The sequence below is a fragment of the Micromys minutus genome (assembly GCF_963924665.1).
Source record: "Micromys minutus genome assembly, chromosome: 18".
In the NCBI taxonomy this organism is placed as follows: domain Eukaryota; kingdom Metazoa; phylum Chordata; class Mammalia; order Rodentia; family Muridae; genus Micromys; species Micromys minutus.
The window spans coordinates 40,598,228-40,621,945 of NC_137953.1; the positions used below are offsets into that span (position 1 = coordinate 40,598,228).

Sequence of the window (23,718 nt, forward strand, 5' to 3'; positions counted from 1 at the left end):
GTATGTAGAAGACGAGGGGGTGGCATTCTGGATGCTCTTTGCTTTCTAATCATTTCTCTCTCTCTCTCTCTCTCTCTCTCTCTCTCTCTCTCTCTCTCTCTCTCTCTCTCTCTCTCTCTCTCTGTGTGTGTGTGTGTGTGTGTGTGTGTGTCAAATGGCATTCCTACTTTTTTTTTTTTTTTTTTTTTTTTTGAGACAGGACCTAGAAATCCCTAGTTAATTAGAAAACCCCAGGTCCTCCTCTCTCCTCCTACAAGCACTGGCTTACAAATGCAGACTGCCACTTCTGGCTTTTTATCTGTGTCGTAGGGGTCAAACATGGACGGTAGTATGGCCTTCCACGCTTTGAGACATTGTTGTATACTTCTTTGTGTCTGTCTTTCTCAACAAAAATGAAATAAGTATTTTTTTAATTGTTAAAAGCACCTCAAGTTTTATAAATGTAAAACAAATCATGATGTGGATACCAGCAGACCTCATAATTCAACTCCCTGGACTGACTAGTAACTATCTACTAACATTTGTTGAGTATATACTTGAGCAAAAGGCATCAACATGAAGGATAAAGTATCCTGGTGGTACTATAGCCCTGGACAGGTTCTCTTCTGCAACCTTTGACTTCCTGGTAAAACACCAGAGACAAGATTAGAAGATTTAGGCCACCCAGGCCAGAAACAAGCAATGAAAGTACAGCACAGCCAGGAAGGGAAAGATTCTAGGAATTTCAGGGCTGCTGAGTGTTTCTAAGATGAACCATGTGGCTCTTCCTGGAAAGGATCTAAGCAGTTTCTTCCTAGGAACATTTCTCAGGGAGATATATTCATAGTGGGGAAATTGTTTTTATGTTTACTTTGTTTCCCTTCTTTATTGGTTAATCAGATGTTGTCCAGCCAGTTTAGCTTTATTTAGGTGACTGTGTGTCTCTGGTTGTGTGTTCTTTTGGGGTTTGTTTGGTTGGTTGGTTGGTTGCTTGCTTGTTTGCTTGCCTGCTTGCTTGCTTGGCTTAGGGGGCTGCTGTTTTGAGACAGGGTTTTTATGTAGTCCTGGCTGTCCTGGAACCAGACTAGGCCTTGAACTCAGAGATCCACCTCCCAATTTTTGCCATTAAAGGAATATGCCACCACTGCCCAGCTATATTCTTTGCTTTGTTTTACCTACCCTAGTACATATAAACAAACTGGAAGGCTAATGTCAGAATCCACCTTAGGAATCTGAGAGCTGGCTTCAATCCGCCAATATTATTAGAGGCCTTTGTGTTATATTCAGTTTGTGTCCCATAGCCAACTTTTGCTTCCATATGTAAGCAACAGAACTAGACTTTGATTTTGATGGTGTCCTTGGCAGAAGTGTAATAGCCCTAGGAATCAAGGATTAGCACAGAAAATACATGTGTTATTAGTACACACTTGGGAAAATCCCATTCAGAGATAATATGCTCACTGCCAATACAAATAAAAACAGTTTCCCCTCTTGTCCTAATATCATGCTGAAAATGGTCACTGAGATCAAGAAAGCCAGTGTCCTTTGGAGACTGTCCAAGTGTGGCATGAGACAGATGTCAGCATGTAGACCAGACTGTGATTATGTCACCTTCCCATATGGACACAAGGCTGTGTTTCAATGACTTGAGCATTTCTATTGGTGATAGCCAAAGACAGTTTTAAGTGAGGGTCTTGAAGGTCTTAATCCTCATCAGCACAGTTTTATGAACATTCAGCAGTTGCCCCAGATCAAATTTGGAGATTTCTCCTTTGTGTTTTCTGTGTCTGTTGTGTCAAGATGTGACCCCTGAAGGCTAAGTAGGGTTTCCACGGCTTTCCTTCTGGACTCAAAACACACTATCTATATCAAATCTTTGCTATGATGTTTCTTCAGCTTGTTAGAACTGGAGAGTGTAGCCAAAATGTCACATTTTTCCAGCAGTTAAGCTAGGTCCAAGCATGGCTCTTTATAAATTCACATAATGGGATATTTCTCCCAGGGTTTGGATCTTAGAACCTCACCCATGGGTTTCTTTTACCTTCTACTCATACCCATAATCGAAGACAAATCAGTTCCTCCCATACCTAGTTTGCTGAAGAAGTTGTATCTTTTTCAAAACTAAATCCCTGGTTGACCTGAGGCTAGCCAGGCCTGAATCACTGTTTAAATCTCCAGTTGTGCTGCCTCATGACTTCTGGGCAGAGTTTGAACTCATTTCTACAGATGCAGGACTGTCTTCCTGGCAACCATGCCTGTGATCCAAGACTATTCATGCTGAGTGGTACCCTAAGGTGTTCTCTAGCCTTTACCCCATAGACTGTTTTTACGTGATCTCTCATTCCTCTCAAACTTGCCTTCTCCTTCAGATTCCTGTTGCTATTCTTTGGGCCTGTGTTGCTTTGATGGAGTCCCACTCCAGGTCCCAGCAGCCGCTCAGAACTCATGGCAGCTTTGCCAAGTCTCCTTCGTTTTGCAATAGAAACATAAGATTTAACAACCCATCTGAAATACAGTTTTACATTTTGATTGCTTCTGCCCCAGCCATATCGAGGTTACTTTCAATCTGCATATATTTGTGGGAACAGACTTCTTTGCTGCAGTTCAATTTGAGTACACCTTATAATATCAGTGATTATAAAATACCAGGGACTAATAGAGTTTTTTGCTTCCAAGGAGTTCAAACTACTTTATAATTCTACTGGCCATAATTTATCTTCATAAGCTACTATACAGACAAGAGGAAAAAGTGAGATTAATAATCACATTTTATAGAGGGTGAAATAAAACTTGGAGAAATTGAGTAGCATTTTCCCAGAAATGCTCAGCTCTCCCTCGGGCTCTCCGAACAATCTGCAGACTGAACACTTATTTCAGAAATGCATGTGAACCTTGCCCTTGCTCTGTCATAGGCTGTGGACAAAAGTAAGATGCTTGACTCTGGACCAGTGGTTAGCCAAGGATATTGGAGTGAACAGGGTGTGTGTCCAGTTCCTGCATCACAGACCTCTGCTACAATGAATGTTATGAGTACACACAGGATCAACTCCTCACTTAGATCCTCAAACCTCTTCCCTGGACTTTGTCCCCATGGTATCACTCTGGCACCACAACCACCATCTTGATAGAAGACTACCCACAGAGCAGGGCAGGTGCTGCCTTTCCAGTCCTTGCCTTGTAGTTGTGTGCACGCTGCTGCTATCTGCATTAGACCAAATAAATGGAAGACTGGGGTTACAGGTAGGAAGTTGTACTTCTAAAGTGAGATGAGAGGTCTGCGGCTGGGGGTTCTAATGTGTAAGGAAAAAGGGCGTCTTTCAAAGGAAGAAAAGGAGCAAGGGAGGTAACAGTGTTGAGCATGTTCCTAGCATGAGCAAGGATTCAGAGCACCAAAAAGAAAACTAGAAAAGGAGTGTGCTTTTTGTATAAATAAAGTCAGATAACAGGTGAGTTATTCAGTGTTGTTTGATTGTCCTAGACCTTACTTGAGGTATTTCCTGCCATGCTCTATGTAACTGTCTTTCTGGAATTAGGTATATACAGCCAGAACTTAAAACACTAGGATTGGACCCATGGATACTGGGCTCCTGACTGCAGTCTTCACACCTCTTTTGGAGGCCAGCCTCAGCAGGGTCATGTGGTCTAGACTGATTGAAGAATAACTTATTCCTTATGTGCACATAAAGAGAGCAGTAGAGCTAAATAGCAAAGCTTCAGTCATCGATGTGTTGAAAGTGACAGTTGTTTTTCTAGCCTCCCATAGAGAAATGGAATGTTGGGTGTCTTGTGAGGGTCATGTTGAAAAGGAAGTCACTTTCTTTCTTAGGCACAATTTTGTCTGACACTTCATGCATGTGTTTAAAGTATTTTTAATGCCCCAAAATAGCAGTGAGATTCTTTGAAATGGTTATACGAGGTGGTGCCATGGCAGTGAACCCGTTAGCAGCTGTCCGATGACTTCTCCACAGGACAGAGATCCATGCATCCAGGATCCTTCTTATATTGGCATCACTCTGAGGACAAAAACAACCTCCATAGAATGTGACCTCCACCCTCCCAAACCTGGAAGAGCCAGAGCAGTGTGTCTCTTGTCATAGTAGTTGCCAAGGTGATGTTGCCAGCCTCAAGGGAGAACTGCTGGAGAGCTGAAGTTGGCACTGTCATTCCTCCTAGAAATGTATTAGGTACTTACATGGTCCAGCACTGGTGATGCAGCAGTGACACGGGGGAGGAATGCTCACTGCCTTGTGCATGGTACAAGACTCAGCTCGGACTTCTCATGGAAGCCCCCAGCTCTGTCTTTCCTCTCCCAGTTTGCCCTTCTTCATGTAATATGTACATGTTGCATGTGGTATACCTGTGCTGTCTGCATGAAGCTGCCTCTAACCAGACAGTGACCTCCAAGGAGACACAGGGTTTGGGTTATTGTTTTTTCTTGAGCCCAGAATAGTGCCTGGCACACAGTAGCACTGAATCACGGTGGCTCATGGCTGAACATTTGAGTAAGAGTTGCGTGCAGCTGAAGGCAAGGCCCAATGTGAGATGACCTGGTCAGAGTATGCGTCATGAAAGAGTAGGTGCTTTAGCAGCTACTGAGCATGGGTCAGAAAAGCTGAACAGAAAAAAAAAAAAAAAAAAAAAAAAGATCTTTAGAAACATTTGAAACTTCATAAACTCAGAACCTTGGAGTCTAACAGCACAGGAATGAGGTCTCTACAGAATCACAGTAGAATACACACATATTCCCAAAGATTGCAGGCATCCAAAGGGAAAAGTGTTTTTTCTTTTGAAATAAAGTTTATTTATTATTATTGGTGCTCATGTGCATGTATATACACCACACCATGCACGTGGAAGTCAGAGGACACCTTTGTGTCAATCCTCTCTTTCCGCCCTTACCTAGATTCTAGGACTCAAGGTCGGGTTTCTATAAATACAGATACCTTGACTGCTAAACCACCTCCCTGGCCTGACAAGTATCCTTTTTTCCTGGGGGGTTCACACAGCTGTTGAGAGCACCCTCCAAGTATACCTACCTTGGAATCTAAGATAAGTGAGACATAGACCTCATCCTTACAGATTTAAAGGGGACGGATGAGCAAATATGTTAATGGGTCAAGTAAGACAGACGTGCATTGTTTTTAGTGGAAACTAGAACTTAGCCAGGTATGTGGCATGCTCAAGAGGTGGAGGTAGGCAGATGTCCGAGTGCCAGCCTAATCTGCAGTGAGTCTCAGGCCAGCCAGAGCTATATAGTGAGCTAGCCAATGAAATGTCTCTCCCTGCCACAAAAAAAGGGAAGAAAAACAAAAAGAACTTTTAGTGTTATTTTTTCCTTCTTAGGTATAATTTTGGCACATTATGCATGTTCAAAGGGTTTATCATCAGAGATTTCTTTAAGGTGGTTCTGTGGGGGCAGCAGATGCTCAGTTAATATCTCTTGGACCAGTTTGTCATTCATGTTTACATCCAGATCTACTGTGTAGATAGCAGATGCAATATGTTTGAGTAAAGAAGACTGGAAGGGATAGGAAGGGAAAAATAGATCAAAAATAGGTTTCATATGTGGAAAGAAAAGGAATTTATCTTTTGAGACATGAGAGGAAAGGCTGAAACCAAAAACAAGAGCTGAATTAGTGACTGCACCAGAAGGATGAATTGAGGAATACTTGATTTACCAAGTGCCACTGAAGGCTGAGCACGGTACAGTTTCATGGTATAGTTTAGTGGTCTACTTTAGAGAGACAGTGACACTCTACCCCTAAATAAAAAAGGGGTTTGGACCAAATCTCTGAAATCCTAATGGTGAAAGACCTCAGTACCAATTTCCTGTTTCCACACTTCTACCTTTCTTGGTGTAAGTCTTTGCTGAGACAACTGAAGATAGACACACAGGCTCCTTCCTGTCTCCATTGCTCAGGTGTCTGCACCTGAGCATGGGCTGGTATACACATGCCCCTTTGGGCCTCGGTGCCTGTTTATCCCTAGCTGAGTCCTCTGTACCAGTGCCCAGACTTAGTTCCTTGTGAACACGTACCCCTTCTCTCCTTTGTCTGCACTGCCTCAGAACTCCTGCCCTGACTCATGTTTTCACAATTTCTTATATTTAATATGGAGTATTCAGTCAACACATATGTATTGACCAAGTAGCAACTAAATGCCAGGCACTGTGCTGTCCTCATGGGCTGGGTAGAGGAAAAGAGACAGTAAGAATGTTATTGGGGAGAGTGCTATAAAGTGGTGTTTATGGTGCTGGAGATGAGACCTAACTGCTGTCAGGGGAGGTCTGTGGTGACAATTAAGCGAGATGTGCAGGATGAGGAGGAAGCTGTTTGAGAGCCATGGGGCAAGCACAGAGGCAGAAACAACTACATTACCTGAAGGCTATTGGTCCAGAAGGTGCCTAAGGTATTCTGGAAGTTGAAAAGACACTGCAGGCACCAGAGCCTGTTGCAGGAGAAAAGTTATTTGAAATGACATTGGAAAGGCAAACTGGGCCCCTAACTGAGGAGAGGAAAACCCCTGAGCCATGGGAGAGATTCATACATTCTGAGTACAGCAGCAGCTACTGAGGGCTTTGAAACAAATGCCTACTGGGTATCAGAAAACAGGATGCTCCGGGTGAGACAGTGGCTGCGGCCAGAGTTAAGCCAGGGGAGAGGGAGAATAGGGACTAATTTGAGGTAGATTTTGGATCTGGGAACATGGATGATCTGGGTAGTGGAGGTATTAAAGGGAAGGGGATCTGTCCTGGATCTCTGCAAAGCAACAGGTAAAGGTAGGAGTATTGGGTTTATTTGGTAGAATGAGGGAGATGAGGGAAAAGTAGAGATGTTTTCCTATCAACCTGGGAACTTTGATGTGACTGTGGGACATAACCCGTGAGGTTTCAGGCTCTCAGATGGGAGCTCACAACTGAAAAGACAGTTTCAAGACGAGACTGAGATTTAAGTGTAGAATCTAAGCCTATGATGGTTGGCATGCTTGCTGTGTCAAGTTTCCTAATGCTACAGACAAGAACTACAAAATGCTTGAAACTATTGATGTTCAGGAGCCCACAGGACCAAAGTCGAGATGTTAGCTGGGCCTTGAAGATGGAGGAGAGGATATTTCCCCGCCTTCTCTAGCTTTTTGTGGCTGTAGGTGCTCCTTGGCTTGAGAAATATAAATGCAGTCTCCACCTCTGTCCTCATGTGGCTATCTTGTCCCAAATTCCCCTGTCCTAAGAAGGACATCTGTCATATTGGATTAGGGCATTCTAGGATACAGCTTCATCTTAACTAATTAAACCTACAACAACACTATTTCTAAATGATTAAGATTCTGACATACCTGTTTTATAATACTGGAGATTGAGCTCAGGACCTTGTGCATACTAGGCAAGTACACTACCTCTGAGCTATATCCCCAACCCAACATATCATTCAGGATAAACACACAACCGTGGTAATCACATTGGGAAAGAATAGATGAAAAGAGCATGGGGCATGAAGCATTTGGACAAGGAAGGAGGATGCTCTAGCAAAGGGTATATATGGACAGGCAAGAAATTTGGATATGGGAAAGTGGCACCTAGGAAGCCAGGAACAGCAAAGTGGGAGCAGTGGACAGCTGTATAGAAGAAAGGCAGCCCTCAAGACATGGAGCTGAGGCCATCCTGATCTTCCTAGTATGGTACATGAGTGTAGGAGCGTCTGAAGCCCTCTCGAAAGAGTTAAGAAGCTGGGATGCAGTGAAGACATAGGAACTTTTAGGAGGCCATTGAGAAATGGGGTGTGGAGGAAGCAGATGTTCCTGATAACACTTCTAGAGAAGCACTAAGGTGTGTGCTTGATGTCTGCTTACAGTTGTTAGCTTTATCCTTGCGTTCTGTTTTGTTTTCCAAACTGGGAGCTGCTGAGGTATGGTGTGTGCTGTGGTACATTCCTTCTCATGTTTGGGTTTATATCACACATGTCTGTAGTCTTTTGTTCCTTGATTTGGTGTTGCCTCTAACACCAGTTCCAAGGGACCTAACTGCCCTCTTGCCCCACATTTGTGACATACCTTCACACAGATATACATACATGCACATGAATAAAGCTTAAAAGACTTTGTGGTCTGCTCTTGGTCATCAAATACGTGTGCTTTCTCTTTAAAATGCCTTTGAAATGTCTCTGTGACCTTGTCTGTCATTTGCAGAGACATTAGCTCCTACAATCGGGAGTGGACTGTTTATAATGGAATTCTGGTTGACTTTCAAGATGATCTATTCATGAACAGGGTTCTATAGTCGTAACATTAAGAAACTTTTATAGAGATCATCCTTCTAGACACTGATGGGAAAATAATAGTAGTGTTTCCTTGAATTGTAATACAAATGCTTAGGACAAAGATCACTGTGATGAGTGGATATTGGACTGAATTTCCTTATTTTAAGTGAGAACAGCTATTTTTATGTATTCCTGAAAGTAGACTGTTTCAGAATTCCTTCTTAAATATTAGGTACTCTTTATAAAGAATTCTAGATGTTCAGCTGCAAAAGCTAACTTCATGCTGTTGGTGGTGTGGTTATCAGGTCATGAGCTCATGTGACCAGAGTGTGATGGTTGGTGATACCCACATATCTGTTGTGCTGCCACTCACCACCCTTACTCTGCACTTGCAAGCTAGCTATATCCTCTTCTAACTAGATGTTAAAGCCAGCAAATGCAGAAGCCACACAGGGAGTCACAGTACCCTAGGTCAGAGCTAGAATCATACAGAAATAGCTACTGATCCAGATCACTGATGGTTCTTTCCATTCTTCCTCTCCAGGGCCCCTGAGATCATCCTTGGTTTGCCATTCTGTGAGGCAATTGACATGTGGTCCCTCGGTTGTGTCATTGCTGAGCTGTTCCTGGGCTGGCCATTATACCCAGGTGCTTCTGAATATGATCAGGTAGGTCTGGGTGACACAGGAATTGACTGTGACTTCACTTTCCATCCAGAAAACCTTAGAGTACCATTTCACTTAAAACCTGCCCTATGGTGTTCTTAGGGTTAACATATTAGCCTTCTTCTGGCTTCCACTTTTCTCTCTCTTCCTCTTTCCCTCTCCCCCCCTTCTCTCTTCCCCTCTCCTCTCCCCCTCCTCCTGCCCCCCTTCCCCTTTCCCCTCTCCATCCCCTCTCTCTCTGTGTATATGTGTATGTTTTTCTTCTTTCTTTTTACTTCTTTTCCCTATAAAATTAATAATTTCGCTTTCCTCAAAGCCACTAGAGCCATCAGTATACCATATGTACAGTGACAGGAAAGGCCCTGACCTCTTTTTCATCTTTTCTTGCAGATTCGGTATATTTCACAAACACAGGGTTTACCAGCTGAATATTTATTAAGTGCAGGGACAAAGACAACTAGGTTTTTCAACCGTGACACAGACTCACCGTATCCTTTGTGGAGGCTAAAGGTAGGAAAAACAGTCCTTTCCCTTCATACTGATGGCCCAGTAGTGAAAGAAGGAAAGACAAAAATGAGCTTTTAATATTTAAAAATTGATGACTTTAATCTGACCAGCAAAATGGGCAAGGTGTTGCTGGATCTGAATGTTTGAAAACAGTCCTTGACCCATTGCTGTATGAGAAGCCGTGTCCCATGGGAAGACTGCTGAATTTCTGGGATTTAATCTCATGATCCACTGATTTGTGCTAGCACATAAAGTAGCCACACTCTGCCCTTAAGGAGCTTACTGTCCGTGGGGAAATAGGACCAGTGCCCCAAGCTCTAGGCTACCATAGAACTGTCCTCCTAGGAGGACAGAATGTGGGAAAAAAGAGTGACCCAAGTGAGCCAAGAAAAAGCCAGGCCAGGGCCAAGGGCAGAGAGCAACATTTGTGCTGAGCCCTGTAGGGTACAAAGGGATTTTCCAAGGCAGCAAAAGTACCCTAAGATATGCAAATGCCACAAACCCCTAGGAAGAGAGATCTTTATCTGGGACAATGTAGTGCTCTGTTGGATACCATAAACTCTTGGTGACTTCACCTTAATGGAAACATATTTTGCTTTGACTTTAACTGTGTCTTGTAATTCAAACCAACTTTGATTTCCTGGGCAGGAGAGACAGTGATAGATATAAGCATGTATACTATGTTCATTTTTTGCAGTAGGTTGGGTTTTAGTGGGTTTGGTTTGGTTTGATTTGGTTTGGTTTTGACAGGACCCCAACCAAATTCTAATACAGTTTTAAGATAATATGTACTTTCAAAGCTTTGGGATTTGGAAGCTAAGCAGAAGCTTAGTCTACAAATGGAGCACCTGACATTCAGTAATTATGAGAGCTGTCAAGATCCAGTAACAAATCAGGTAGAAGAGAGAGAACCCAGGTTGGGGGTAGGGGGTAGCTACTTCAGTGTTTTACCAGAAACGTCATGTTCAGCTGTTCCTAGGGGTTGAGCTGTTCAAGTATGCTGGCCTTCATCCATAATTAACGGCCTTAGAGCCACTGATGAGTCCAAACACCACGGCAAGTAGAAAAAGTGGTTTCCTAGCCAATAGCTGATAAGTGTCTTGGGAAGAGCAGCATGGAGCACAGGCTCTGGAAGTAGTTGCCACTGGTAAGCCAGGAACCTTGGGAGGCCCCCAGAACTTTATGTTTTTGTGTTTCCGTGTAGTAAAAGAAGAGAGCAGTCATTCTAATGAGCATGGTTACAAAGAGCATTTAGTGAGGCAGTGTGCCTTGAAACAGCATAGGAGCTGTAAGTGTAAGGGATTGATTGCTAAGTAAAATAAAAATGTAAAGGATGTCAAAAAGCTTCCTAGGTAGAGTCTTACCTTCAGGCTATAGAAAGCTGCAGGGCAGTAAGGGTGTGCTTCTCCTGTTCTTTTAGAGTCTTCAGTAACTGTATCAGAGTGGGCATGAGTGGGAACCTGTGGGGAGGGAGGAAGATGAGCTAGTGTGGATAGACAGAGAAAGGAGCTCTTGTGCAGGACACTTTAGAGAAACCAAAGTCTCCTCCTCTGCAAAGGGAGAAAAGACCTTGAGCCAAAGCAGGAGCTCAAGAGCTCAAAATTCAGTGACTTAAGAGATACCATATGACCAACCTGATTTTGCTTTTTCCAATAGACACCAGATGACCATGAAGCAGAGACGGGGATTAAGTCAAAAGAAGCAAGAAAGTACATTTTCAACTGTTTGGATGATATGGCCCAGGTAAGCTCTGTGAATGAATATGCAGTACAGACCTTTAAAAAAACAAAACAACAACAACAACAAAAACCTGCATTGCAGGGCATGTCTTTAATCCCACCACTGTGGAACACAGAGGCAGGTGAATCTCTGTGAGTTTGAGGCTGGCCTACTCTACACAGTAAGTTTCAGGACAGCTAGAGCTATGTAAAGAAACCCTGTATTTAAAAACAAATATAAAAAATAAACAAAGCGGGGAGGGCCTGGAGAGATGGCTCAGTGGTTAAGAGCATTGACTGCTCTTCCAGAGTTCTTGAGTTCAAATCCCAGCAACCATATGGTGGCTCACAATCATCTGTAATGAGATCTGTTGCCCTCTTCTGGTGTGTTTGAAGACAGCTACAGTGTACTTACATACAATGAATAAATAAATCTAAAAAAAATAATAAAAATAAAAGCCCACCAGCAATGATATACATAACTGTGCTCATTAGCTTTGCTTTTGAACAGTCATATGACAGACTTAGCAAGAAACCATTTGGTCTCTGAAACCAACTCTTTAGAAAAAAATAGCTTCATTGTATTGCTTCTTATTTGTAAAGCAATGGCCAACCTTACTGGTGCTAAAAGTGCCTGAATGGAGGGCCTTGCATGTGCTAGGCAGGCACTGGCTCTGGAGTTGAGGCCTCTAACCCATTGCTGTATTGGAGTTGATGCCCCTGGTTCAGTGTGTCTGTTTCCTAGGGCCTAGTTAACAAGATAGGGTGAACTGAAGAGCTTAAGACAACACACACAAATTCCCTAATAGTTCTGGAGGCTAAAAGTGCCTGGTGTCAGTGTCCCCAGGGCCACAGTCCTTTTGAAGGCCCTAGTGAAGAGCATCCATGTATTTGGCTTCCCATGGCTCTGGCAGCCTCAGAAGTCCTTCCTTGCAGCTGTACCACTGTAATCCCAGCTTTACCCTCCACATGGCTGTTGTCCCTGTGTCATCTCTGGCCCACTGTCAAAGGTCTTTTATAAAAGGACTGATTGTTGTGTTCAGGACCATCCTAGTCCAATATGGCCTCATCTTAACGTGATTATATCTTCAAAGACCCTATTTCTAAACAAGGTCACATTCATAGAGTCCACAGATTAGGACTTGAATTTAGCTTTTAGGGAAGCCCAATTCAAACCACTACACTCAGTCACTGTCAGCTCACTAGCAGAGACTACAGACCTTCCTTCCTTATCTTTCTATGGAGATAATTCTAGATCTTCAGGTATTTTTAGTTACAAATTAGTCCAAACTCAGAGCAACCCAGAATGACTGTTCCTTTTAAACACTGAGGAAAAAAAGCTATAGCCCAATAAACACTTAGCACACCTCTTAGCAAAGATGAGTGTGACTAGAACTCCTGGTTCTGAGTAAAGTGCCCTTGTCAGCTGATTAGTAGCTTAGGTGGTCTGTGAAAACGGAGATTGCTTTCCAGAGCCCCTCCTGGAAAAAAAAAAATAGAAAGCATGGGAAGCAAGCCTTTCAGAGGCCACGCTAGTAGAGACCTACCTGCCTTTGGGAGAAAAGTCCTGTGTTCATCTGCACTCTCTTCCCTGGCCAGAGGGGCAACTGCAGGGAACACAGGGACTGAAATCATTCTGGTCCCAGTCAGAGGCCACGGGAAGGTGATGCCATAAAGATAAAGGAAGAGGCAAGCCAGGTTCTTTTCTCCTACAGAAGTTAAACACACTTACTTTCCCCCATCTTTTTCTACTGTTTTATCTTAGAGCTTTTGGTGTGTGTGTGTGTGTGTGTGTGTGTGTGTGTGTGTGTGTGTGTGTGTGTGTGTGTGTGTGTGTCTTTGTTGTTGTTTGCTTGTGGTAAAACACATATGGCGTCTCATCTCAGCCTTTTTTTAAACGTAAGCTGAGTAAATTGAGTGCACCCATGCTGTTATGCAATCAGCCTCCAGAACCCTTTATCATGTGGTTATTTTTAATAAGGTGTGGTGAAAGCTGCATTTCACCCTGGCCAGTTAAAACAGGGGCAGCTTTGTGCCTTGTCTCTGGCATTTGCAGGTGTCAACCATGGTGGCCACATTCTGCCCCAGCCCCTACCTGGTGCCTGAATGCCATAGCCACTCTGTTCCTACAGTATAAAAAGCCATCACACGGGGACAGTCGCAGCACACAGGCCATGGGGACAGTCTACCTGGGATGGGAGGCTTGAGATCAGAGGATGTTACAGAATATACTATGGCTCTTACTCACCTGTCCCTACTTGCTTCCAGGTGAACATGACAACAGATTTGGAAGGGAGTGACATGTTAGTAGAGAAGGCAGACCGACGGGAGTTCATTGACCTGTTAAAGAAGATGCTGACCATAGATGCTGATAAGAGGATCACTCCCATTGAAACTCTGAACCACCCCTTTGTCACCATGACACACCTGCTTGATTTTCCCCATAGTACTCAGTAAGTGTCCTACTTAGGCTTTGTACCAAGGACAACACTTACAGGCCCAGGTAGTAAGTACTTGAGGCTTTATAGCCCTCTGGCTTCTGCTGCTGAGTCTCAGTTCTCAGTCAGAGCTGAAAGCAGCTGTAGACACAGCACATAAGCAAGATCAGGACCTTCATCTCAGCCAAGCAGTTAGGAAACTTGTGGGGGCTAGATTGGGCCTAAGACTACAGTTTGTACCAAAAGGAAGGGAATGATGGAACGGGGGTGAGGGAGGGAACCTTGGAGCCAGTTGATCTTGGATATTAACACAAAAAGGGAAGTGGGAAAAACAGCAGTGCTCTAAAGCAATCTAGCATCAGTACCAAAGATTGGTCCCAAAACTGTCCCAGAGTGAACTGGTCTACTTTGCTTTATTTCTGTGGCATGCTGGGGGCTGTACCAGGCACTGGGGTACAACGAGGAACAAAGTAGACTGTGCACTTGTTAGCTAGGCTATGGTCTTTAGGGAGACAGTGGCTGTTAGCCAAGAAAAGAATTGGGTAAGATGAGTCCATATAACAAGGAGCTTGCTTGGCAGGCCAGAACACCCAAGAAGGTAATCTCTGAAGGGTGAGGGAAAGATGGGCATGAGAAGTCAGGCCATTGCCCTTTGAACTCTCCAGCATGACTGAATGCCAAACCTAGGGACAGTGGGTGACACACCACAGAAGTGAGCTACAGCAAGCCGTGCTCAGGAAGGATTTTGTCTTTTACCAGTGCAGCTAGTTAAAGGACTAGCAGTGAATGGCTAGTCTGGTTGGACTGGTGTTGAATACAGATCTAACCTGCTGCTGTATCAGTAATCTAGAAACCGTGTCTGAGATCTTGCACTTTGGTTAGTTAGTGACAGCAGAAACTTGTTGGGCAAGTTGAAAGATAAAGTGAGAGCAAAGAAGTAGACGGCGCCTTACAAGAAGTGAGACTGAAAGGGGAGGAAAGAAATGGGGGGAGGGGTGTCAAGAGAGATCAGAGAAGCCATTTTCAGCTTAAGTGGAGACCCCTTTGGGGACCAAATGACCCTTTCCCAGGGGTCACCTAAGACCATCTTGCATATCAGATATTTACATCATGGTTCATAGCAATAGGAAAATTACAGTTATGAAGTATAATGAAAATAATATGATTGGGAATCACCACAACATGAGGAATTGAATCAAAGGGTCATAATATTAGGAAGGTTGAGAACCTTTAGACTAAAGGAAATTTTTAAAGAGTAAGGAAATTTAAGTGAATACTAATGGGAAGAATCTAGTAGCAAATGAGAGGTTCAAGAAAAAAGTTACTTGTGAGCAGTTTCTGTTGAGTTGGTGTTTAGAGCTGAGTAGAGAGAAGGGACCTATCACTAAAAGATGACATGGTGGGAGAGATGTGGGTGTCAGCAGGTGCACAGGATAGCCGAGGAAAGTTGAGGGAGTTCCTGTCAGACAGCTTCTGTGTCAAAAGTAGATGATGAAGTCATCTGTTGAGAACAAGATGGCTTTACAGTTGTAGAACATGATAACTGTGGCTGGAGAGATGGTTCAGTGGACAAAGCATTTGTCACAGAGATATGAGGACTGCTGTTGGAATCTCCAGCATCCTGTAAATGTCGGGTGGTCTGCCTATATAAGCCTAGAGCTCAAGAGGTGAAGATAGAGGATCCCAGTGGCAAGCTGGCTGGCTAGACTACTTGAAAGGTAATCAGGAGGCACTCAGGGAAGCTGCAGAGATGGCTCTGTGGTAGCTCTGCTTCTCTAGAGGACTTGGGTTCTAGTCCCTACAGTCACATAGTAGCTCGCTCACAGCTGTCCATAACTTCTGTCTTAGGGGATCCACTGCCCTTTTCTGGCCTGTCTGGACACCAGGCAAATATGCAGTGCATAGACAAACATATAGCAAAACACACATACACATAATAAATTTAAAAAGTTAAGTTAAAGGAAAGACTTGGGATCTAGAGAGATGACTCAACAATTAAGAGCACTTACTACTGAGTAAGTGCTGAGAGAGTAGATGATGCTGGTGATATAGTAATTATAATCCCAGAGGACCTGGGTTCAGTGCTCAGCACCTACATCAAGCAGCTCACAACCATCTGTAACTCCAGCTCCAGAGGATCCAATGCCCTATGGCCTCCCCGACACCTGCACACACATGATACACATAAATTCATGCAGGCACAAACACATATATATAATAAATCTTTCTAAGAATGAAAAAAGAAAGATACCATGTCAACTTTTTACCTCTACATGCATACCCACATATCCACAAGCAAGCATATGCTCCCATACACATACATATGCAAAAAAAATTAAGAAAGAAATAAGAAAAGAAAGGAGAAAAGAGATATGGGAGGGAGGGGGAGAGAAAGAGTCAGAAGGGGAGAGAGAGAATATGTATAGGTGTTGGTCCTGGTAACTGCAACAGAACATGATAGCAAACTAACCAGAGAAATTTAGGAGAAAGGTGGGTGTATAGGAATATGGGAACACATCTCTAGTCCTAGCTCTTGGAAGGCTTATGGAGAAGGAAGCAGGAAGAGCTTTGAACATTTGAGTCTGAGCATAAATTGATGGTGTAAGTGAAGGCATATAGAAAACAGTTTAGTTTGTCCAGATTGAACTGCTGCCAAGTTGCTAAGAGAAAAGACTAATGGATGAGAGAGTAGATGATGCTGGTGATAGAGTAATTATAAGCCCAAAGGGAAGCTATTGAAGGTCCACCTAAGGGATAGGGAATTCAATAGATCCCAATGAGTGTCCTCTGCTTAACTCTAAAGATAATCATGATAGTTACAATCAAATGCACCAGAAGGGTGGAGAATGAGATGAGGGAAACAGGATGTTTGAGCATTGGCTTAAATAGTTCCAGGCCTGACAACCCAAGGAAGGAATGGTGAGGTTGAGAACAAGTCCTGAAATGTAGGTTTTGACAGGTTATCAGTTTGGCTATTGAAGTATTCATGTCAGAAAATAGCTTGGAGAAGAAGACCAACTTGGGGGGAGAGGTCTCAGTGAGTGAGAGGAAGAGAAAGGGTCTTTTGTACTAGGAAGTAGGTTATATCACCTTAACCTTGACGATTATGTATGGAACATGAAAGATTATATTCACATCCTTGCATTTCTGCAGGGAAAGTAGCATGCTCAGGGAAGCAGCAGATTCTTTTAGGACTGTTGGGAGAAGAGCCTGGAGACAGATATTTGTAGACCACAGTCAGCAATGTTGTGACCAAAATTAGATTTGACTGAGTTTCCAGGCTAGACCCAACCTCTCCCAGCTTAACAAGTGGGCCACAACCACCATGAAGTGTATCTTTTAGGTCAATCCTTTCCATATCAGTTAGTGAAGTAAGTCAGCCTGTACGGCAAGACCAAACAGTATCTCTTTAATTCAGGGCACATTTGAAATAATCAAGTTCCAGTGCAAAGAGGGACTCGGCACCCAACCCTTCTAAACTCAAATTATAACACCTATAATGTTTCTCAACAGGAGGCAGTTAAGATGTCAGTTTGTCCCACAAGAAGAAAAGCAAATCCCCACAAAGCCAGCCTTTCTAACTTTAGGATAAAGAAAAATGATAGAAAAACAGTGATGGGTATCAGGGAGACAGATGCTTCAGAGAGCTCCTGTTGGCCATCTCCACTGTCAGTGAAACAGTCACCCAACCTGGGAACTTAGATAAGCAGGGCTCTGTCCTTTGTGTTTAGTAAAGAAGCATCCATAGAGTGTTTCACTGAGGAGCAGTGGCAGTTTACAACTTAGAAAGTCAACCCTAAGGAAAGACAGGTTACCCCAGGTGTACCTGAGAATAGGCTGAATCTTTGTGGGTTCCCAGAAAACCGTGAAGAACTCTAGTGTAGGAACAAGCCTTTGGGCCTATCCAACCTGCTGTAGACCCCACCCTTGGGGCTGGGCCTAAGCTGCAATAACCTAAGGTTTTGCAGGTGAATTTTAGTGTACATATTTGTAAAAGCTAGTCTTTTTATAAACTAACCCAAAATAAAAGTGTTTGTCTTATTCTAACAGTCAAATTTTAGCCCATTTTAGTAAGAAAACTCTAGAGTGAGCCATCATAAAATCATTGAATGCTTTAAATGCATTCCAAAAAGAATGCATCCAGCATCATTTTGTCACCTTCAGCTCTTTGTGAAAGCATGCAGCAGTATACTTGGTACTCTCCCGAATTTTCAGGCGTGCCGTTGCTTACGAATGAGTATGTTTTCTCTTATCTAGAATTATCAGTTTATTTGCTATACATTGGGTATCGAGTGACCAGTATAAATAGTCATTAACTTAGAAAGAAGTAGGATTCCCTGGGTCATGATGATATTTAATTTCTGAAATTTAGAATGTTATCTTTCATGAAAATAATATTCTGGGATAGCCTACAGACATCCACTTAGTCAAAAATAGAGCATACCTGTAGTATACAGCAACTTCTGCTACTTTAGAAGTAGTAGAAAACTGTTACCTTGTTTATATCCAATTATTGCAACAGACATTTTAAATCATAGGTTAAATGAAGCTTTATCTTGAATATTAGCACTTGAGCAAAAGTGAATTTAGAAACAGAAGAGGCAGAAGCATATGAGGAGCAGCACATGAAGTGAGTAGAAATGGTGGATGGTCAGGAGCTGGAATGTCAGAGGCCACTAAGGGCATTCATGGTTGGACCTGTACTCCTTTAAGACCTTTGTCATTAGGGGAGTAGCTTTGATTCAGCAAGACAGCAGAGGAAGAAAATCAGGGAGAGAATTCTACTTTATGGAATTAGACAAGAATTAGGACAAAAAGTAAGAATTAAGAAAGTTAGGAATTTGTAGGAGAGAGAGAGATTGGAGGGAGGGGATGAATTGCCAATTAGTGATTGTCTATTTCGCACATTATCTGTCCTAAACCTTTGGCTTTACTTGTAAAATTGGAACAATGATCTTAATTCTGTCTTGTGGATGGTGTAAGACTGAATAGGAGATTGCAAACACATATCACTACACTCAGTAAAAATCAGTAACCATTGTTGTTTTCATTGCGTGACAGGTTCCAGTGAGACAAATCAGCCTAAATTTATGATCCTGGATGGGAGAATTATTGGCTGACCTATAGATAGTGCTAGTAGCCCATGGTTGATAAATTGGGGAGGGGGTAGACAAGTTGGCCCTAAGGAAGAAGGCAGAAGTAGGTTGCAGCAGCTCTTAATGTTCTTAGTTGGAAGAGTTTATCTTGTTGGCCAGGCACTGCACTGAGAATGAGCAATAACATTGGAAGTAAAAGGTGTAGGAGGAAGACACAGTGGAGCATGTCTGTGATATGGAAATCTGTCTATCCAGGGCAGGAATAGGACAACAAGACAACAGGAAATTTGCTCACACAGTGCTGATAGCTCAGCAGCACACTTGGAGAAAGCCAGGATTTCTGAAGCTAATGTAGATATCCAGTGATTATTTTGCTTACTGGATTAACCATTCTCTCTCTTTTCTCACTCTTTCTCTCCTTCCCCAACCTCACCCTACCTTACCTCCTTTCTTGTCTACGTGTCCTCACCTCCACCTTTTGCATGAATAGTGTCAAATCTTGTTTCCAAAACATGGAGATTTGCAAGCGCCGGGTGAATATGTATGACACAGTGAACCAGAGCAAAACACCTTTCATCACACATGTGGCCCCCAGCACATCTACCAACTTGACCATGACCTTTAACAACCAGCTGACCACTGTCCACAACCAGGTGAGTGGCAGGCATCAGGGAAAGGTGGGCAGGGCTGATCATCAAGACTCAGTTATCCCCCACCAAACCCAGCAGTTTTCCTTGTGTTGTCCTTTTGGATCTGTAAACTAATGTGCCTGCTTCCTCAACTACTTTTTTAAGAAGCCAAGGTCTCTGTAATGACTACCAGGACTACTTCCTGAATGGTGCCTTTTCCCATTTTCATCTGAACAGATGTGGGAAAAGAGCCTGCTAAAATAATTGTTGAACCAGAGCAAGCAGGAATCCTCCCTGCACCCTGTGTCCATGTGGTCTGTATCCAGGAGAAGAAATGCCTGTTCATTCTCTAAGTCAGAGAAAAGCAGCTCATGGGTCTGTCACCAGCGTCCTAGCAGTTTTTCCCAAGGGATACAGGAAGCTGAGGTTTCCTTCACATGGATTCAACCTTCTGCAGATTGGCAGGATCAGGCTCAGTGGCATAGAACGATGTTTGAAATACAGAGGGCACTCAGAAAATAGGTGTGCATGAAGAATCTCCACACCCTAGTCCACCCACCTCTGGACTCTGAGAGACTTGAGCTGTTACTCCCATCTCCCAGTCTTATGCGTCCCTCAAAGAAGTGTTCCCTGAAATGACAGCAGTGTCCTTTGTCTTGTCCGTGCCTGTGTGCATAAGCACATACACCTTCAGAGCAGAGAAATAACTTTGAAAACCTACTATGTGAATGCTGTCACCTGGCTGTCCACTTTTGTTGACTGGTCCTCTCCTGTTCCTGAGGAACCGCTGGCCTTTCAGCACTGCACCTATTCACCAGGCTTTACTGGGCTGTTGTTCCCTCTTAACCTTGAGTTCCAATTGCCACTGCTCTCTGCTTGGACTGAGTGCCATTTGTAATATGCTGCCCCCTGGAGGCCATCAGTGTTCCTGATGATATCTATAGAGTGAAAAGCTCACACTGTACCCTTAGATTTTTCTTACCAGCCCTTCAGCTAGCCCTCGAATTAAGGCGATTGCATCTAGATCTTCTCAGAGCAGCCACTGATGCTTTCTTAATTACCTTGAGGCTTGTTTTTTCATCAGTCCTTAGGAGACTCTTAATCCTAACTCTAACTTCAAATTCTTTGTCCCCATCTGCCATCCATCTGTCTGTCCCTTCCAAAACCAAACTGTCTTAGACAGCACACAGGGAAGGGCACTCCTCAGATCATGTGTCAGGTCAGGTGACTGCCCCTATCCCACCAGCCTTTCTATAGATATCTTCATAGCCTTCAGACTAGAGGTCTATAGGGTCCCTGTCCACATCAGAACAGCCCACCTCTATGTCTCCTATGATATGATAGCCAGCACATCCATCCCAAAGAATATCACCAAAACTGAGCATCACAAGGGCAGGTCCCAAATAAGAATACCTTCCTTCTCCATGACACTGAGACTTACAAAACTGGCTAGATTGGACTAGAGTAGAAAAGGCTGTTCACTTAGTATGATGCAGGCCTAAGCATTGAGATGAAATGTTGTCCTACAAAACCAAGACCCTGAGGGCAAACTCTCAATCAGCTGAACTTGGAATTGTTGAGCTCTAGTCAAAAATATCAGAAAAATATTCAGGTTATAACCTAAACTGAAGCACTAAGGTTTTCCCTCCTCTGAAACTTACAGAGTGACCACAGTCATGGCAGTAAGCACTTGTTTGTCAGACTTTCCTCAGCATGGCACCATTCAGTCCTGGCATCCATGTGGAATAGGTATTATCACTGGCATTTTAGAGGAAGAAATTGAGATACAAAGCAGTTAATCCTCTTAACAAAGGCTCCATTAGTAACTATGAGATAGTTTGGACTTGAACTCCAGCAACCTGGCATCAGGGTCTGATTCACATGCACTGATTCACAGATGAATCCTGTGGAGATCCTCAGGAGGTACCTTATAGATGGCATCTGCTCTCTAAATCCAACCAAACTTCCTTTGTACATTAGTGACCCAGTGCTGTTTTCCCTCCATGAAATCCTTGGGATCTTTCTGCTCATTCTAAACATTTGGATATTTAGAAGCAACCAAATACACCTACAGTTTTATGTTAGTGGAAGGACACAGAAGTAGTTCTTAGTTGCTCTTAACATATATTAAGTAGACTAGCACCTTTGCAAGTGCTCAATTATCTGTAATTGTGTACATCTCAAGGAAACTGGGCCAATGTACCAGAATTTCTATGTACTTTCAAAAACTACTAGTAACATTGAATACGGAGTCCTCCCTGTGTGTTCTTGGTTTAATCCTTAGGGTCAGCCTTTTTACTAACATTTCCAAAGTGTCTTCTTTTAGGGGCATATCCTTCTACCAATAATTTTAACTGGATTAATAGGCCAGGCTTACATCCTGTTCTTACAGATGCCAAAAGTTGAAACGTCTATTACAATTGTATCTAAGAACCACTTGAGCCTGTCTTTGCAACCTAAATTACCAGTAAACTTATTTTTTCTTCTTCTCTTTGTTATCCAGGAGAGCTCTTAGGACCACAGAGTACAGGGTTAAAAAAAAGTCTCCCACACCATCACACATACTTTCATCAGCTGATCCCTAAACAGGATCAGAAACTGAGGGAAACTGTCAGCATGTCTACTGGTCCCTCTGGGGATTGGTACTTATATGACATTTGTTCCACTCCTGGTGAGACAATACATAAGCTGAAAACAGATCCCGACACAGGCTGCACACATAAGGCTCAGGTAAGGCAAGCCAGCAGAGTCCTTTCCCCAAGGAAGCATTTGTCATGATGCTGACTGCACATCCAGCACACTGTGGCAGGAGCTGAGCCACACAATCACAGTTACACACAGAACACACAGAAATCACTTATTCCTACCATCAAGGAAGGCTCTGCTTTGGAACCCTGGTGCCAAGGCTGGCCCCAAAGCACAGAGGCTCAGAGATAACTCTTTGGGCCAAAGGATTCCTATGAGATGAATAACCTATGTTTACAGACGGCTATGAAAACAACTAGAATGATCTGTCTTGAAGAAAAAGATGTATTCATTATTAAGGAAGGTGCCTGAGGGTGTAAAGAAAGCAAAAGGTACTGGGTCAAGATGCAAACACCACATTTACGAGACCATTACTGGAATTTTTGAACAGGTGCTTAAATGCAGAGCAGGGTGCTAATGTGCAAAGTGGTCTTTAAAAGAGAATGATTCGAGGTTTTGTGGTTAAGAGCACTGACTGCTCTTCCAAAGGACCTGGATTCCATTTCTAGACCCACACTGTGGCTCATAACCTGTGGGATGCCTCACAAATACTGCATTTACTGGTTATGGAAAGTGTCCCTGTGCTCTCAATTGTTAGTTACTGGGTCAGCACAGCTAGCAGGACATGTACATGTTTGTCTCTTCCTTACCTGACCAAAAAAGAAAGGCATGCTGCTGTGGGGAAGGTCACATAGCTCTCGGTGCCAAAAGGCAATCCAGAAAATGGACTGGGTGTTGTCCTGCTGCTGGTTGACTCTGACTGGAGTAGTAAAGAATGTGGCCTTCTGCAGAATAAAGAGCTGGTGACTGGAGCTGGGGCAGACTGACCAGCAGAAAGACAAACAGACACGGGAGACAGAAGAAAGAATGGGAGCAAGGCAGGGAGGTAGGGCAGAAAGAGCCACACGGAGAGAGACAATGCAGAGAAGTTGGTTTAAGTAAGAGGTTAACTGAGAGATTGCTCCAACAAACAGCTAACAGCTTCCAACTGTATAGATGTCTCCATGTCTTTATTATTACTAAACCTCAAGTGGGACCCCTAAATTCCCTGTGGTAATATCCATCTGTTATTCCAGTTCTAGGAAATTCAGTACCCACTTCTAGCTTCTGTGAGCACTAGGCATATACAGGTACACAAACAAACATGCAGGCAAAACACCCATACATGTTTTAAAAATTAAAAGAGAGCATGATGATCCTGTGCCAACAACTGAAAGGGAAGCAGAGAGCAGGGAATCTCCAGTCATGGACTTACAGGTCCTGGGCACCAGAGAACATCTAAACAGTCTGTGGTTCTAGGGATATTTGGAAGGCAGAGGCATTAGGCACAGTGACTGGTCAGAGGATGGGAAAGCCCAGTCAGATGGGAAAAGATTGGTGCCATGGCCTCAAACAGGAGACCTCAGGGTCTGAGCTTGCAGTGTCTGAAATGACCGTGGAAATGTGGTAAGGGAACTTGCCAGGAAGAATAATGGTGTGGGGAAAACTGGAGATGGGCTTTGTCATCAGAACAGACACTGTCTCTCCATGTGGAATACATGTCCTCACCATGATTCCAGGAGGCACTGTGTGGGTTGCTGAAAATGCATACACCGCTAAAATATGCAGCTCAAAATCTAAATAAGTGTGTCATAAGAATTTTTTAATCATTTTCAAATAAATGTATTGTGTTGAACTAAAATCCAGCAC

At 43.3% G+C, this 23,718-nt stretch overlaps 1 protein-coding gene across 5 annotated transcripts in view; it reads left to right on the top strand.

Annotated features, from left to right (window-relative positions):
• Window positions 1-23,718, top strand: part of HIPK2 (homeodomain interacting protein kinase 2) — a 167,209-nt gene that overhangs the window by 109,167 nt on the left and 34,324 nt on the right. For all 5 annotated transcript variants that reach the window (XM_080932149.1, XM_080932150.1, XM_080932152.1 and 2 more), the window contains exons 3-7: window positions 8,776-8,899; window positions 9,287-9,406; window positions 11,060-11,146; window positions 13,390-13,574; window positions 19,146-19,308. In XM_080932149.1, coding sequence (XP_080788275.1) covers window positions 8,776-8,899; window positions 9,287-9,406; window positions 11,060-11,146; window positions 13,390-13,574; window positions 19,146-19,308 — 679 coding nt within the window. The remainder of the gene's footprint in view (window positions 1-8,775; window positions 8,900-9,286; window positions 9,407-11,059; window positions 11,147-13,389; window positions 13,575-19,145; window positions 19,309-23,718) is intronic.